Source organism: Heterocephalus glaber, unplaced genomic scaffold, assembly GCF_053883595.1.
Source record: "Heterocephalus glaber isolate CG9 unplaced genomic scaffold, H.glaber_assembly_v1.0 deba00001497, whole genome shotgun sequence".
Classification (NCBI taxonomy): domain Eukaryota; kingdom Metazoa; phylum Chordata; class Mammalia; order Rodentia; family Bathyergidae; genus Heterocephalus; species Heterocephalus glaber.
Window position 1 is genome coordinate 17346248 of NW_028258320.1, and position 17774 is coordinate 17364021.

Consider the following 17774-nt stretch of genomic DNA (forward strand, 5'->3'; position numbering starts at 1 on the left):
TACACCCAAGGCGTCCGGGCCGTAGCCTGCCTGAGAGCAGAGGCTCTCCCCAAAGCCCTGCCTGCCTCTCGATAAGCCCCGCATCCATTTGGAGGGGACCGGGCAGGGGTCCAGGTGAGGTAGAGTAGGGAAGCCACACTGCCAAACACAGAGCAGCCTACTGGGTCCCAGCAACAGGGCCTCTCCTGCCTAGAGGAGCAGGGTGCCAGGGCGCCCAGTCCCGAAACCCAGGCTCCTTAGACCCGTCCCTGCATCTGAGCGCTCTTACAGCGGGCAGACCTCCTTCCCGTCGAGGCCTTCCCGTCAGATCTAGCGCTCCCATACAGGGCGGCCCCACTCAGGGCCACCACCCCCCCCCAAACTCCAGGGTGGGGTGGTCATAGGTTCTTGGAGCTTCCCGGGGGGCGGGGCGGCGGCCCAGAATATAAGGGGCGGAGACGCCGCTCTCGGTCTACTTAGCCCACCATGCGCGCCCACCGCCTCTCGGTCCTCCTCCTGCAGGCAGGGTGCGCTCTGCTCCAGGCGGGGGCCGCCACGGTGGCCCCCGTACCCCTAAGGGCGCAAGGGCAGCCCTCGTCGCCGTCCCCTCTGGCGTACATGCTGAGCCTCTACCGCGACCCGCTGCCCGGGGCCGACATCATCCGCAGCCTGCAGGCGCAAGGTAGGCTGCGCCCCCCTCGCGGCACCCCAGGGCCCCTCCGCCGCCGCCCGCCCTCTGACTGCGGAAGTTCGCTGGCTGCGGCTCGGTGCCCCGGGGACGCCACGGTTTTGGGCTCCCAGGACCCGGGCGCGTCCAGGGTCTGGCTCCCCGGGTGTCTACGCGTGGGCCCGCGTGGGGCCGGGCGCAGAGTGGGAGGGGATCCCAACCCACGGCACGACCCCGACGGGGATCCCCGGCTTCCGGGTCCTGGAGTGGGGAGAGGAGCGTGGGCCCAATCGCACTGGGGGCTTCCTCCCGCGGACTCAGTTGCGTACGTGGGCAACGCGTTCGCGCACCTGGAGAACAAGCATAACGGCACCTCCCTTGTAAGAAGACCGGAGAGGCCCGCGTGACAACGCTCATCAGATGCCAGCACAAAAACCCGTAGAGTACTGACTAAAAGTCGTCATTGCTGTAATTATCCTGCCTTGTTGAATTGCACCATCAGGGATTAGGGCCCACAGATCCAAGCTGAGGGATGGGGATGTCCGAGGTCCAGAACTGAGGATGCCTTGGGTCCTCGAGCTTGGACCGGGGAAGTGTCAAGTGTCGGGGTGACTGAGTTCGGGCCCTGATGTGGACAGGGTGTGTCGGGGACCAACATGACCCGAGAGCGTGGCTCCCGGGGACCAGACGGCGCGCTCTGGCACCGAGCGCAGCGGACAGGTGGTGTGGGACAGCTCTGCCCAGCCCTGGCCCAGCACCCTCTTTCCGGGCGCAATCCACATCCCGCCACCTGGGCAGCCGCTGCGGCCCGCGCCTCCCTCGGCCTGCGGGGGTCAGACGGCCTCCCCGGGGCCGGCGCAATCCACATCGGCTGATCTGAGCTGACCCGCCGCCTGCTGCCCCGCGTGGCCTGGGGGCGGGACTCCTAGCTTTCCGGCCGGCCTGGGGTGAGATGGTCGCTGACCCTCTCGGAAGGGTCATCTGGGGACCTCCAGACGGGACATCCTGGAAGTCTGGGCTTTGGGAAATGTGCTAGCGTGTCCCGCCTCTCGGCCGGAGACTAGAGTGCAGAACTGCAGACAGAACACGGCGCTGCGGGTGGTGGGGCGCGGGGCAAGGTGAGGGCACACCTTTCCAGTTCGCTTCCTTCGGGAAAGTTCTTGAAGGTTTGTGGGGTGATCCGAGGGACCGAGGAATCTGGAAAACTGGGTTCTGGTTCCTCAACCCTGCGCCTGGATTCCTTGTATCACTGACACATTTCACTTGGGGTTTTTCTTTTATAAATGAGGAGACTGCTGTCTTTGGGCTTCTGTGTGTGTGAATATGCATAGCAATGTTTACCATTCTGGCTATCTTTAAGTGTTGTTGTGAATAACTCCATTTTGTGAGAGCAGCCGGAGGGGCCTGCTGGGAGGGAGGCTGAGGAGGAGGTGGTCTGAGCCCTTTCCTCTAAGGTGGACCTCTGAGCTGTGCAGGGAGACCTTGACCTAGAAATTGATCCAACCACGTTGGGTTTGCTTCTGTTGGCTACTGTTGAACTTTCACCTTGGACTTTCCGTTTCCTCATCTGCAAATTGTGATACCACTGGGGAGAGTTAAAGGAGGCAGGGCTTGTAAAATACTTGGCACGTGAGAAGCAGCTAATGGTATTTTTTATTGACACTTTTTTATGGAGTTCTTCACCTCCCTGGTTGAGGGGAGGGGAGCCCAATGTCCAGAGACCCAGCTTCTTTTGACTTTGGAATTGGAGGAGGGTTAAGGTATCCCTGGGCCCTGTGTGGCCAAGTCCAAATTCATTACATGGGTTGGCTTCAGGGTTTCCACAAACCCCCTCTTCATGCCCACCAAAGTCATACCTGTTACATTAGTTGGGTAGATGTGTTTTTCCCTCGTAGTTGATGTCAGTGACTGCTGCAACAGTAGGAACCCTATGCTAACTAAGGTGAACTAGAGCCAAATCTGGGAGACCCTGTCCGGGTTGTGCCACAGGAAGCCCTTGCACACCGTCTGTTCACAGATAACCGTGTGCTCCTGTCCAGGGCTCTCACTGCCTGCACAGACACCTTCATGATAACTCTTGGACTAGGGAATAATGGAGAGACTGAAGATAGCCAACATGTAATCAGCTTTGGTGGTTGTGTCAGTTAATCATGGTACCCCTGTGAGGTGTACAGTGTTGCCATCTGCCTCCTTTTACAAGGAGGGAAACTGAGGCTTAGAAAAGGAAAATAACTTGATCAATGTCAAACAGCACCTGGCAGGCTTTGAACCATCTTGGAGAGACTGGTATTAACTACTAATCAGAAGGACCTTCCTCTGAGCTGTAATCCCAGCACTCTGAGAGGTTGAGGCAGGAGGATCACAAGTTCAAGCCCACCCTGGGAATTTAGTGACTTAGCAAGAACCTGACTCAGAACAAAAAATGGGCTGGGATGTAGCTCAGTATAAAGGCTATGGGTTCAAGCCTAGTATTTAAAAAAAAAAAAAAAAAGTGTCTTCCTCTAGAAGGCCATTTGCATGTACTTGAGATGAAATTTTTGGTACCAGGGATCGGGCTCAGGTCCTTGCGCTTTCGCAGTAGGCGGCAAAACCACTGAGCTAAATCCCCGGCCCAAGATGAAATATTTTTAAATCCCAGCCTGCTGGTACAGGTGGCCAGGGGTTGCCACAGTGTCCCACCTAACCCCCAAATGATCAAGTTGTGCAGCAGGGGAAATGATGGGAATGCAGCTATAGGGGTCCTCCTCACACCCCTGGGGAGAGCTGCTAGCCAGGGGCGGGTTATTGTCCCCTGCAGGTGCTAATGAAGAGGGAAGTGGAAATTAAGTGAAGAAGGACAGCTGGAGATGGGTGGAGAGTAGCAGCCTGGAGGCTGAGGCTGGGAACTTACCCTTTATAATACTGGCTGATTTCCCAGAGAAATTCACTCTCAGATTGACTTATGAACAGGTTAGAGCCCCCCCCCTTCTAATAAAAAACCACTGATTTTTATTTAGCAATAAACGTTCAAACATCTTTATGTCCCTGGATCCCTGTGATAATGCAGAGATGGGCAGTGCATTATTATTCCCATTGCAGAGAAGAGGAAATAGTTTGATAAAATTTAAAAATTAGTTTGGCATGTGGTACATACGTGTAACTCCAGCACTCTGGGAGGTTAAGGCAGGAGAATCACAATTTTACGCTTGGCTTTGATGCTTTCCAAGATGGACATTTCAGGGGTGTCTGGGGCTCCATTTTCCTTACCTCTAAAATGGGCTCATAACATTATTGACTGCTTGGCTGAGGTGAGGATGAGAAATGGTTGACACAAAGTACGGGCTGCAACATGAGCTGGGGTGGTTGATGCGTGATCAAGTGGGGGAGCTGCTCTCAGCCAGCTTTCTTCCTGGTTTTGTCCCCCCAGACGTGGAGGTGGATGGGCAGAACTGGACCTTTGCTTTTGACTTCTCCTTCCTGAGCCAGCAAGAGGATCTAGTGTGGGCTGAGCTCCGGCTGCAGCTGGCCAGTCCCATGGACCTTCCCGCCGAGGGCCTGCTCACCATTCAGATTTTCCACCAGCTCAAGCTGGACTCAGAGCAGCACCCAGCCACCTGCCCAGAGCGTCTTGGGATGGAGCTGTTCACCATCACACCATCCCAGGTCACCTTTTCCTCGGGCAGCATGGTCCTGGAGGTGACCAGGCCGCTCTCCAAATGGCTGAAGGACCCTGGGGCACTGGAGGAGCAGATGTCCAGTGTGGCCAGAGAGTGCTGGCAGCGTTCCCCCGGCCTGCCTGTCACGGTCACTGTCACCGATGTGCTCCTGTTGCTCTACTCCAACCTGTCCAGGGAGCAGCGGCGGCTGGGTGGTGCCACTTTGCTGTGGGAAGCTGAGAGCTCCTGGAGGGCCCAGGAGGGACAGCTGTCCCAGGAGAGGGCCAGGAGGCACCGTCGGCATCACTTGCCAGACAGAAGCCGGCTGTGTCGCAAGGTCAAGTTCCAGGTCGACTTCAACCTGATTGGATGGGGCTCCTGGATCATCTACCCCAAGCAGTACAATGCCTATCGCTGCGAGGGGGAGTGTCCCAACCCTGTGGGCGAGGAGTTCCACCCCACCAACCACGCATACATCCAGGTGGGACACCAAGGCCTGGGGCGGGGTGGGGGCTGTAAGCCACAGGACCTACAATGTGCCACATCCCGTGTGAGGTCCCCGGAGGACGTGGAGATGACTTGTCACAGTGTCTTAATAGAGGCTTGTGGAGTCCTGCTCTGTGGGGAGGCCTTGAACACATTGCTTCCCTGGGACGTGTCTTTTTTTTTTTTTTTGAGACAGGGTCTTGCTATGTATTCCAGGCTGGCCTTGACCTCACCATGTAGCCTAGGCTGGTCTCAAACTCATGATTGTCCTGCCTCAGCCTTCCCCAGGGCTTGTGAGTAGAATAGAGGGTCTCAGCTCCTCTCTGGTCCTGACTTTCTAGGAAAGGAAGCTCAGAATCTGGACTTTAGGATGGACAGGCCTGGGTTTGACTCCTATGTATTAGCTGCGTGATATTAAGTTGCTTATTCTCATGAGCTTCGGTTTTCTTGCCTGTAAAATGAAAAGGTGCTGTCATATTTCCTAAGGATGCTGTAGGGCCCATGAGATGGTACACATGCAGCCTATGTAGTAGGGGGCAGGTAGCAGGCATGTTTCATGTTGTTTTTTCATTACTTGAAATCTGTGATTTGAGGATGTGAAATGGGGGGGGGGGTTGTGTTTATCATGGCCATGACTGCAATAATACTGTTCTAGCCACTGTGCTTTCTCTGCCTGAACTTGTAGCCAATGACCTGTTTCACAGGAGATAACCAGGCCAGAGGCTGCCGCCAGGTGCCACTGAACAGCCCAAGGCAGTGACGGTGAACCTTTTAGATCTTTCAATGATATCAAATAGCTCGATGCAGCATGTGTGCCATAGGTTCCTCACCACTGCTCTAGGAGGTGGTGGAGGAAGAGGAACAGGACTGATGAGCTAGGAAAGGTAATAATTGGAACGAACTTAGAGCCTAACGTGGTGGTCTTGATCTTAGAGGCTTGCCTTGCTCTAAGAGCTCATATAGGACAAAAGTCTCTTTGTTCTACTCCATGAAGCCTGGAGCAAGATCTCTGGGACCTGCAGTCCTCCCTCTGTGCCAAACCACCAGCAGGGCCTGGGGTCTGGGGAGCATGAGCAAGGGAGCCATTGCGGGCCAGAGCCCCAGAGGACCTGTTCCTGCACTCACATGGGCAGCCCTCACAAGGGAATCCTCAGACCCAGAGTCTGGTCACTGACCTGGCCCTCTGACCTGCTCGACTGCAGGGGGGCTAGTTCCCTAATGCCAAGGGGCACTACCTTTCTTCTTGTTCGCTGTGCCCTTTGCTGGCCAACAAGGCACATCCCAAGAGCATTTCCACATGACTCTTCTGCTACGTATTTCTAGTACTAAGCCAAGAGTTTCTTGGGATCTTTTAAAACTGGTATTCACTCTACACTAGAACAACAGGGCAGACATATACAGTTAGCTACTGTTCTCCCCAGAACTTGGGAGTACACTACCGCTGACCTATATATACCAGACCTTTTATTTTTTGAGACAGGATCTCAGTTGCCTAGGCTGTCCTTGAGCTTTTGTTCTCCTACCTTAGTTTCCTGGGTAGCTGAGATTACAGGTGTGGGTCACCCGATCCTATGACTTCCTTTTAGGGTACAGGACCTCACACATGCTAGCCAAGTGCTCTACCTTGGAGTTGCACCCCCTGGTTTACAAGTAACTTTTATTTTTTTATTTTTGATACCGGGGATCGAACTCAGGACCTTCTGCTTTCAAGGGCAGGTGTGGCACCACTGAGCTACATCCCTGCCCCCACAAGTAACTTTTTTTTTAAGTACCAGAGATCGAACTTAGGACCTTGTGCTTGCCAGGCAGGCGGTGGCACCACTGAGCTAACTCCCTGGCCCCCCACGAGTAACGTTTTGAACCTGTTGGAGGGAGCACAGTTAAAGTTCTTTTCAATGTTGGAATTGATGATCTATTGGTGGCTGGTTCTCCTACAAAAACAACTTTCCTCTATTTTTGCACCCAGAAACTGACCTTTAACTCTGTAATGTTGTACTCTTTCCCGCCTTCCTCCCCTTTACAGAGTCTGCTGAAACGCTACCAGCCCCACCGGGTCCCTTCCACCTGCTGTGCGCCAGTCAAGACCAAGCCACTGAGCATGTTGTATGTAGACAACGGCAGGGTGCTGCTGGAGCACCACAAAGACATGATCGTGGAGGAGTGCGGCTGCCTTTGACAGATCCTGGAGGAACTTCGGATTTGCCTGCACCCTAGTTTGGGAAGCTCCCGGGAGACACGGTAGCATCTATCCAGAGAGAAGAACAGAGGGGAGAAGTGGCTCTGTGGACCAGTGCCATGGAGGAAGGGCTGCCCACTCTGCAGTGAAGGGCTCTGCCGGGCCCCCTCGGGAAGAGGGGCAGGAGGAAGCTTGTTGGGCCTGGCGAGCTTCCGCCTCACTGAAGACAGTGGTGAGCAAAAGTGCAACTGCAAGAGTTCTTTACCCGATTTCTTTTTTTACCTTGAAATCCTGTGCAAAGTTGGGGCATGTGTGCATTTATTTTTGAGATGAGGCAAGGCCATCTATAGCTTTTGTGTATTCTCAAAAGTGGTCTATGACATGTGGTCTCCTCCCCAAACTTATGCATCGTTTTATGAGATCAACCCCCCCCCCACACACCTTTCTTGCTGGCCAGTGGCAATCTGTCCCTGGAGGGGTCTCTGCTAATTGCATAAATAACGAAGTCATTGTCTAGTTCCCCTAGGGCAGCCGGTGCCTTTAACAAGAGAGGCAGGGACTTATCCAAGAGGACTGGCCACACTGGACTACATTTGCTGGGGCCCTCAGATGTCCCCAAGTCAGTCTGCTTGGCAGATACAACCCAAATCTATTAAACATGGTGACAATTGACCTGAGTCTCAATGTGACCTATTGAGGGGCCCGAGGTGCCAGTCCAACAGGGATGAAGGCCTCAGGTGAGTATTCACTGCTTGAGATGCCTCCTTGAGATGGCAAATCCTAATTTTTTCCTGTGAAATAGCTCTTGGGGCTGTGGATGCAGCTCAGCTGTAGGGTGCCTGGCAAGGCCCTAGGTTTAATTCCCAGCATTGTAAAAAACAAGTCTGTTGGCAGTGCTCATGAGCTGCTGGGCATGATGGCCCACACCTGTTATCCCAGCACTCAAGGCTGAGGCAGGAGGATCACCAGGAGTCTAAGACCCCGAGAGCCACATAGTGAGTTCAAGGCCAACCGGAACTACATAGCAAGACCCTGTCTCAAAAACAAAAAACAACAACAAAAAAACACAGAAAAAAAGCCATAGATTGTCTTTAGGCTTTATTCCCAATCTCTCTCCTAAAGCTGGTAAGGCCTGCTAAGCCTAGGCCCTGGCATATCCCTCTGTCTCAACTTTGCTTTTTTTTAAAACTCCGGGTCCTACGACTGGCCTAATTCCAGATCCCACATGGCAGCAAACAGAAAAGAACCCAAGCTTTCCCATAGGAAAATGCTGCCACAAATATGAGCACAAGCTTTCACCTTCTCAATGAGGAGGCTCCAAAGGTGACACTTTTCTCATTGGCTTCATTTTGTTGCGCATTGCCAAAGCAAGGCTGTTTTTGTTTACAGTGAGCAGGCTCTTTTATGGAGAATGTTTTGGTTTTTTGTTTGGTACCAGGGATCGAACTTGGGTCCTTGTGCTTGAGAGGCAGGCGGTGGAACCACTGAGCTAAATCCTCGGCCCTATGGAGAATGTTAATCCATGTGCTATCTTGCTATCTACCTACGTTTCCCAGGAAGCCCACCTACTTGGCTCCCCACCCTCAGAGAATGATCCCAGTTATGGGGAGCCCAGCTGAGCTTAGGGTTATTCAGCTGCAGCCTCCAGTGTGTCAAGTGGTAATCCTGGCCCAAGCAGTAACTAGTTTTGCTAGAGCTGGGCCTGGGCTTCCAAAACCTCTAGGCCTTGGTTTAGCAACAAAGCTGATCCAGCTGCTCATTTCCTGGAGTGGAAATAGACCTGCCCAGAACTAAGCACAGTTCAGGACAACAGGATTCCACATGTGACTGTATCTGAGAACAATAGCACGGGCAGCCTTAGGTCAGCTTGTTGCATTCCCTTTCCTGAAGGAGACCGAAGGGAGCTGAACTCTGATTTTCTGAACCCTAGGAGCATCATCCTGAAATGGCATCCAGGGGTTTTGCTCACCTAGCTTTGATCAAGGCCTTTGCCTTCAGAGCCAAAGATTCAAACCCCACCACCGACCTGAATGAAGTTCTTGGCAGTGAAAAGCTGTTCTTAAATGGCTAGGGCCAGCAAAGTGGAAGGTCAGCCTATTTGCAGCTACAACTTGTGGGAGTGTTTGTAGTTAGCTGCTCTGTTGACAAACACCCCCACTCCCCAGCCCCCGCCCCTGGAAGCAAGGCCTTGCCTCATCTCAAGCACAAAATGTAGGCCCAAAGCAGCAAAACTCCATGTGTTTCTGACCCCTCTGAAATTTGTGCTTCTGTACCAGCAGCAGGGTCATCTAGCTGCTGCCTAGTATGTGGGGAAAGCCAGTCTACCCAACCCTGAGCCATGAGCTGGCTGAAGGTTTTGCAAGTCAGAGGAAGTAACTGCCTCAGCATGGCCCTGCCTGAGCCTGTGGCTTTAATAGAAGTTATTCTAACTTGACCTCGGAGCAAAGATCTACTATTCTGAAGCAATGCCAAGTTAGAAGTTGGTGTGGGGTGGGGGGAGAACCTGGAGGCAATTTTGGGGAAGAGGGTAGGCCTGGCAGCAGATAGGAGTGGAGAAAAAGACATTTTAAAAGCAGAGGGCCGGGGATTTAGCTCAGTGGTTCCGGCGCCTGCTGCGCAAGCACAAGGACCCAAGTTCAATCCCCAGTACCAAAAAAAAAAAAATTAAAGCAGCAGAAGCTGAAGCAGGAGGATCTCAAGTCTGAGCTTAACCTGGGCAATGAGACAGAGAAAAGAGGGTCAACAGGTAGGGCAATGGCTGTGGCCCTCAGCACAATAACCCAGTGTTTATCTCCATCTTGAAATGCCTCCATTTTTATCCCTTTCCTAATTACCTTTGAGGCAGAGTACCAGATATATGAAAGTGGTTTCCAGGTTATTTTGGCTCCATCTGTCCTTAGAGATCCTTTGGTCCCTGTAGCAGCCCCTGCCTGGGTGCTGACTGCACCAGCCACACTGAGCACCCTCTGGCTTTTGGTGCCAACAGGCAGGGCTCCAGTTCTGACAAGAAACACTGATGAGGCTGGGGCTGTAGCGTGTCTGACAAGCTCGAGGTCCTGAGTTCAATCCCCGGTACCAGAAAAAAAAAAAGTTAAGATTTTAACACCATTGACTGAACTCTTCCTGTACCAGGTACTGGACATTCCCTGAGCCTCAAGATAACCTAGAAGAGTTGCTTCTTAGCTCACTTTTGATAAAACTGAGGCTCAGAGACCCAAGAATTCTGTTGGAGAAAACCAGCTCCTAAGCAGTCCAGTTGGCACCGAGGCCACTGACTCCAAAGCCAGTGTCCAACTTCTGCACTGTCCTGACAGGAGGACTCTCGGTGCAGCTTTCTTCTGTGGGCCTCTCTTCACAACCACCAGCACGAAGGGACAGAATCCTTGTTCTCAGTCACTTCCAACACCTCCAACTGCTGGATTCATCAGGACCAGAAATCTGACACACACAACACAGCACAGCCCAAGACAGCAAACACAATGGGTGTCTAACAAGCACCCCAGGGGCCACAAAAACCCCTCCTCAGAGGGGAAAGTGGCACCTGGAGGGCTTCATGGGTGCATCCGGCAGTGCTCACACATCCCTGCTCCTAAGCACCGGCCAGGCCCTTGCTCCTCAGGAAAGGCCCATATCATCTTGCATTTACAGGACCAGACCGACTTATTTATTTTTGGTACTGGGGATAGAACTCGGGACCTTGCACTTGTGAGGCAGGTGCCAGAACCACTGAGCTAAATCCCCAGCCCTAGATCAACTTATTAAGTGTTTGGTTATACACAAAGTGGCCAACTAGCTCTGCCTATCTCTTCCACCAGGCAAGACTCCCCAGATGTGAAATACTCAAGACTTCACTTGGAACTTTAACACAAGGCTGAGGCAGGAGGGATTGTAGCAAGTTCAAAACCAGCCTGGGCTACATAGTGTGTTCAAGGTCAGCCTGTACTACGTACTGAGACCATGTCTCAACACCCTCCCACCCCCCAATTAACACAATGAGCTGAGGCTGGGGGTGTAGCTTAGTGGTATGGATGCTGAGTTCCATTCCAACACCACAAAACAAAAAGACACCAAGTTGATACTCAAATCCTTTATTGATTTAACTATAACAGCAACCATTGGTGAGAATTTAATCTTTTCTCTAATTTCCAAATACCTGCTGGTTTGAAAAGACAAAAAACAAAAACTGGTCATGAATCACACAGGACTGGATGAGGGGTGAGGGGACAGCACATCAGGGAGACGAGGGCAAGACCGAGCAAAGTGCTGGCCGACTCCACTTTTCCATTCAGCGTGGTTGGAACTGGTAGCACTAGAAAGGGAGGGCTTTTTATTATAAAATTTTTTTTTTTTTGGTACCGGGGATCGAACCTCGGGTCCTTGCGCTTGTGCTGCAGGTGACGAAACCACTGAGCTAAATCCCCGGCCTTATAAAGTATTTTAAAAAGATGCTTAAAATGGACACATGTATGTACTCAGGCTCTTCAAGACACCTGTTTAAGGTGTACCCTGGGGCTTCAAGGGCCTCCTCCCCCAGGTGGACAGAGATGGGTTCATCTGCATGTGACCTGAAGGCACTGCCCAGGGCCTTGTGACTCGTTACAGCCACCAGGAGGGAGCAGGAGGCTCCCCAACACCCCCTCCCCTGCATTCCAGTGACAGTGCCCCTTGGGCTGGGTTTGGGTTTTTGCTCTTTAAAGAGTAAGATGGAGAGGAAAGGGGTACACTGTGTCAAGAATGGATATCCTGTGCTGGACTCATGGAATTGTTTGAAATGTCCAAGAATTTTGGTTTTAAGCACTGGCAGGAGCTCCCTTTAGAAACACCAACATGGCCAAGTGAGTATCAAGCACATCACCTCTGCCCTGTGGCACAGTGAGCATTTAAATACCCTGGCAAGCATTTCAGCTCAGTACACTTCCGAATGGGCATCCATGACATCTGGTACAGTCTGCCAGGGCTGCAGGCAGAGGTTAACAAGCTGACTCAAGACTTCAAAACCTAAGTTTTGCCAAAAAAGTATCAACTTCTAGGGCCCGCCTAGAGAAGAGTTTAAATTCCAGAGGGTGGGAAAGGTGTCCTGAAATGGTTAATTGGAAAAATGAGTATCTATCAATCACCCTTTTAGTCTTCAGTTAGAAACTGCTACGAACGAGCCTCAAAGAAACTCTGCACTAACATGGCAAACCATTCCTGGAACAGAAAGTGCACCTGGAGAGCAAGCATTCTGCGGATTGGCGACAGACCTACATCCGGATCTGATTTCAAGGTCTGGGGATATAGTGCAGTGGTGCAGCACCTGCTTAGCAAACCTGAAGCCCTGAGTTCTATTAAAAAAAAAAAAAATCTGATTTCATCCTTTACCAAAAGCTGAGAGGAAAGCAACTGTTCGGTGACTATACCCTCCTCGAAGTTCAGATAGAAGTTGCCCTCACAAAAGTTTTACAACAAATTATACCCTCTCCCAGATATTAAGGATGGGTAAGTGATTGGGTTTCGCATGTTAATAAATAGCTACTCATGTGCATGTAGTCCAGAAAACATACTGAGAAGAGACAGTACTGAATTAGACAGCAGGGCCTCCTCCCTAGAGGGGAATGCAAAAGGCTTCTGGCCCTGGCTTCAAGCACTTGGTACTAGAGATGGGGAGGGGGGAGACTGTGCCCCTGGGACACTGCTGCCAACATGCTGAGCCCTTATACCAGCTGCCTCCACTCACAGCAGGCACTGTACACTGGCTGTGGTGTGAACTGGTATGACCCATGGGCCTTGCTGCATTCTAATAAGACACATAGACTTCCACGTCTGAATTGGGAAGGAACTAGGTCTGAGCGACCCAAAGAGCCAATAACCCCAATGACAATTAAAAACAGCAATAATATAACAGACCACTGATTTTTAACTCCATCTCAAGTCAGGAGGAAAAGCAAAGTTCACTTTACCGATGAGGGCTATAGTTCTGAAGGAGCACCTCTCTTTCTGACTGCCTCAGCAGCAATGTTTTGTATTCAAGTGGATGCTAAAGCAAGCGTGGCTACAGGGAAGAAAATACTAGGAGGGGGCAGAGGGTAAAATCAAACAAGAATTGCCATCTTTAAGATACCTGAAATCGATCAAGACTGTGTGGAAATGAGTGCCAGAAATAGCAGGCATCCACTAAGAATGTGTTGAGCTAAGAAGCAGCCTCTAAATTTCTCCTGAGGTGAAAACCAGATTGGTTCTCTTTAAGAAAGCACTTCCATCAAGAACCCCAGGGCAAGTTGGGAATGCAGAGTTCCCCGGCACCCTGAACATAACAGGCAATCAACAGACAGACATTTATAATCGTGAGGTGTTCCCTAGTCTGGAGAACCTGATCAAGTCTGTAAGCTGGTGGAGCTGAGAGCAGGTGCTCAACACTGACTCAGATGGGGACCTGGTTTCCTGATGCTACCAACTATTTCACCTGAAATCTGAACTGCTTTCTGTACTCAATACAGCTCAATAACCTCACTCCTATGTCCTCTTTGTCCTCCTTCAATTAACACTGCCCCAGTGGCTCAGATGGAAGGCCCCAGTTCCCTTTCTCAGCCAATTACTGGTCAAAGGAGAATAATAGTATAAATGAGTCCTGGAAACAACCAGTCTGTGCCTTGCAAACATCCCTGAGCTGCTGGTAATCAGGCAGATGGACAGCTACTATAGCTCTCCAGAAAACTGGTTTCTTGTCTCTCCAGACTCTGGTAGCTTTGGGGAAAGGGGGAAAGTGTCTCCTATCTCAGTTTGATGATACACATCTTGGGCAATTGGTTTTAACAGCAATTTCTTTTAGCTTATCATCGAATCTATCCTTTTGACTTGTTTTCATCTTCTTTGGGGAGTATGGTGGTTTTAAGGCACTGTGACTTTCTCCTTGTCTGCCTCCTTGGGGGTCAGTCACTCAAGGGGAAGCCAATGATCATGATGTGAGGACACGTGTTACCAGAGGTGAGAACTACACGGGGAGAAACTGAGGCACCCTGCCAAGAGACACCGAAGGAGTTTGGAAGTAGATTCTCCAGCTCCAGATGACAGTAGCCTCTGCCCTCATCTTGAAATTTCATGAAACCCCATTCGAGAATCATCTTCCAAACTATCCTTCAGAAACTGACAGATATCGTTTGTTATTTTAAGATATTAAATTTGGAGATAATTTGTTACACAGCAATAGATAAGTAATACAGACAGAAGGAAAATCCTCTGGCTTGGAACCCCAATCCCTAAAAGCCAGCTTTTCTACTCTTGTACTCTTAATGAGACATATTTGAACAGAACATGAGCTGAGGAACTCCATGAACTACACAGTAAACAAGGCAGAGCCAGGACAGTGCAGATCTCCTGCTACAATCGGGAGGGGTAGTTTCTCATGAAGACTGATTATCCCCAGATGTCCAGAAATGTAGCTGCTTCATAAAAACATAATGGTCACTAACATTTTGTGAACTGTCTCACTCAGATGATAACCTCAGAAGGAGGTATTCCCTTCCTAAGAAAAAGCCAGGATACGTTATTCATGAAAGGCCTCACCTGTGAGGTTCTCTCTGAACACTGCAAGGTAAACCACCTGCCACTCTGGCTTGCTCTGAAAACCATTCTATGAGGCATGATGTAAAGATGTTACCTGTTGGAAGCTTATCTCTGTTGTGCAACTGTGTGTTTTTACAATGCTGGTTTACTGAGGACAAGGTTATGCTGGCAGTGGTGGCCTCCAGGAAAGAACTGCAGCAAGCAGTAAGGAAATCATGGCAGAGAAGGACCCGGGTCTGGACAGCTTGTGCATTATGCAGTCAACACTCCCAGGAAATACTAAAAACACGGCCTGTGATCAGAGATGGTGAGAGAGGGGGAAATGGTACCTTGCTACTACTCAAACTAACCATTGTGGGTCAGCGAGGAAGCCAAATTTTTACAGACAGCAAACAAAACACATCAAGAAGAGTACAGTATACTCTGCCACTCACTGACAGCTTGCCAGCTGCTAGCTGGAGTCAGATTCCACAGGATGCCACTGCTGGTATATGACGAACAAGAAGCTTCACTCCCCAGGAACCAAACTCCAGGGTACAAAGGTCTGAGCAAGCGTCTTAGGTAAATGACAGCACAACTTGTGTTTTTCCAAGACTATGTAAAGCAAAATTTGAAGTTTAATTAAAATAAGAAGAGGAATACATTAAAATATTTTCTGATTACTGATTGTGAGACTCAAAGCACCCCCAAAACACTGGAGATCCAGCTTATTCTTGAGAGACATCAACCGTCATAAGAGGTTTTCACTCTGAACTATTCACATTTTGTAGCAAAAGACCAAACAAATTTCTGCAAACATCTCTCTTTCTAAATTATCTTTGCAAATAGGGTCTTCTCATAATTCCAAAGAAAAACAGCTTGCTTTCTTATTTCTTAGCCAATGGGCCTGTTACTCTCACCCTGGAATCTCGTAAGAATCCAACCAGAAATTCCCAGGACACCAGTGGCTACTCCACTTGTCTTCCCCCAGGGGACAGTGTCTGTCTTCCTACAGGGGAGCTGCTCCTGAAGCCACCCTGCCAGTCAGCAGTACCAGGAGAGTGGGGTGGGGAGAAGGGGGAACGGAAGAACAAAAGGATAAGAATGAGGCTTCCCTGAACAACCCACAGCAAGGCAGAATGGTCCAGTTTTACCAACTACCCACTACAAACTCTAAAAACGCACACTCAAAACTTTCGGGGAAGGAAAGAGCTGAGAAGAAATTGGGGAGGGACACAAAGAACAATGACATCAAACGGCAGACTCGACCATGGAAATTTCTTACCTTCCCAACACTGGAAGATGTTAAGTTAAAAAGTTGCTGTTCAAAACTGTATCGAAAACATATCTAAAAATAGGTCTGTAGTCATCTTAAAAATAAAATGTCACTCTTCAGATAAGTGACAGATAGCAGATACCAACACTTGAGGTATCTTTGCTGTAGATTTGAAAAATGGCCTGGGAGAGGAAAGGGAAGGCAAAGAAGGGAGGGGGAGGGAAGAAAGGAAGGGGAGGTTTCAGAGTACAATGGGCATGGCAAGAAAGCTGGGAGGAACACAATTTTTAAATCCATGCTTATCTATCCCAGTAGCCAAACAAAGCAGACCCAAACACGGAAAAAAAAAATAGTTCTTTTCTAAGAACATTTCTAAAAGTTAACTTTAAATTCAAAATATAAGAAACTGCAAGCCAAGACAACAAATATCACAATGTTCAATGGATTTTAAAATTGACTGGGACTGGGTACTCAAGTTGCTCAACAGCCTTTTAGGTATTATCTGGCAGAACCTAGGACCAGGCCTTACCCAGCAAATGGAAGGCAAAGTGCCGCTGTTACTTCATATGGACCCACTCTGGGAGCAGACAAAATCGCCTGGGTAGCTCCCAGAAGGAGAGGACTCTGCAGCAACAAGCTGCAGGCAGAGAGGAAGGCAAAAGAACAAAGAACAGCTGGTTACTGAGGGCTCCCTCCTGTTGCAGTTTAAAAATATCTGCACAAATGTACAGAGTAAAGGAATGGGATGAGAAACTACAATACCAAAGACAGAAGACATTCCTCCCAAGGGAAAGAGCGGATGCAGATTTCCAAACAGTGTCACTGAGCAAAGCTACCAGTCGCATAAATTATGCTGCTCTGTCCCTAAGGACAAACACCTCAAGGTAAAAGGGAAAGCAGCTTTCTTCATGTTTATCATTTCCCCCTGCTGCTTTTAAAGACCCTGAACCCAGCACTGAACCATGGGTGGTATACAAGGTGGAGAGACAAGAATATGAATGATGAACCTGCCAAACCTCTGTATCCCTTCCCCAGACATGCCAGGCAGGCAGCTGCTGGTAGTGATTTAGATTTGAGATAAATTTAAGGGGGGACAGGGAGATTCTCAATAGAGACAGGACCAGAGAAGCCAGTTTAACTGTTTTCCTCAACAGACAGCTTAGCTCTATAGAAACACCCCTAGGGCCTTCAAGCTAATCTGTCCAGCTGGGCAGAGGACAGGAAACTGGAAAAAAACCAGCCAGATACAGCTCATCTTCCTAGCATTTGGCACCCGAGGAAGAGGGGAGGTGGGGATGGCACTGGGGATTGCTGGTTCTGCCTTGGTCTTCCCACTGTCGGTCCTGTCAGCCACATCAGGTCCACACGAGTATCTGCGTTGCTGCTTTTCTCCCATTCTTGCAGGAGGTCAGATGTCCATCTCAAACTGAGAATCATCCCCTGCTTAGCAAAAAGAAAATGAGGTTTAGCACAAAAAGGAAAAGCAAAACAGTTTAAGTGTCATTCCTTATATAGAATGGTAATGTCTCTTTTGCTCTCTGCTGCCTTAAAACATGGTTTGGCTTTTGCCGATCTTTTTAATCTAAAAAATAATGTCAGCCACATCACCTGCAGGGAAGTGCCCGTGGGAAAAGGACACAGGGGAATATCCCCAGAGCTCCAGAGCCTCTGTCCCCAGGCTGACCACACAGCAGCAGCTCTGAGCTGCCACCTGCCAGGTAAGCACACTGCTCTGGAGGCTTGGACTCAGGGCCTTCTCTGAACCCACACTCTCATACACTGAACTGGTCCCAGCTTCATGAGAGGATAAGGCAGGAGGACAGCAAGTTAAAGGCCAGCCTGGGCATCTTAGCAAAACCCTATCTCAAAATAAAATTTTTAAAAAGGGTTGAGGAAAAAAATAGTTTGGGGATCTAGCTCAGTGCTGGAGTGCTTGCCTGGCACCCATAAGGCCCTGGGTCCAAGCCCCAGTACTGCAAAGACCCAAATGAAACAACCAAACCTCGGAATTGGAGAAAGCAGAATGTTGGCTCA

The 17774-nt window shown here is 50.1% G+C and overlaps 2 protein-coding genes across 3 annotated transcripts in view; one reads left to right on the forward strand and one right to left on the reverse strand.

Moving 5' to 3' along the window:
• Positions 1-427: 427 nt before the first annotated feature.
• On the forward strand, positions 428-9612 carry Nodal (nodal growth differentiation factor). Its single transcript, XM_004846207.3, has 3 exons — positions 428-661; positions 4053-4762; positions 6791-9612. Exons 1-3 carry the CDS (start codon positions 466-468, stop codon positions 6941-6943), a joined length of 1059 nt encoding a protein of 352 aa, XP_004846264.1. The 5' UTR covers positions 428-465; the 3' UTR covers positions 6944-9612.
• Positions 9613-11015: 1403 nt separating this feature from the next.
• Eif4ebp2 (eukaryotic translation initiation factor 4E binding protein 2) overlaps positions 11016-17774 on the reverse strand; it is a 30501-nt gene continuing 23742 nt past the window's right edge. Inside the window, exon 3 of one of the 2 annotated variants that reach the window (XM_004846206.3) lies at positions 11016-17180. In XM_004846206.3, coding sequence (XP_004846263.1) covers positions 17149-17180 — 32 coding nt within the window. In that variant the 3' untranslated portion in view covers positions 11016-17148. Of the gene's footprint in view, positions 17184-17774 lie in introns of both variants that reach the window. The other variant, XM_087184741.1, reaches the window with a different exon arrangement.

What these genes read in the sequence shown, in the direction of transcription:
- Nodal (XM_004846207.3), top strand. Translation starts at nt 466, where the DNA reads ATGCGCGCCCACCGCCTCTCGGTCCTCCTCCTGCAGGCAGGGTGCGCT. An exon ending in CCGCAGCCTGCAGGCGCAAG is followed by an intron (nt 662 to 4,052) that starts GTAGGCTGCGCC and finishes TTGTCCCCCCAG; the next exon opens with ACGTGGAGGTGGATGGGCAG. An exon ending in CCAACCACGCATACATCCAG is followed by an intron (nt 4,763 to 6,790) that starts GTGGGACACCAA and finishes TCCCCTTTACAG; the next exon opens with AGTCTGCTGAAACGCTACCA.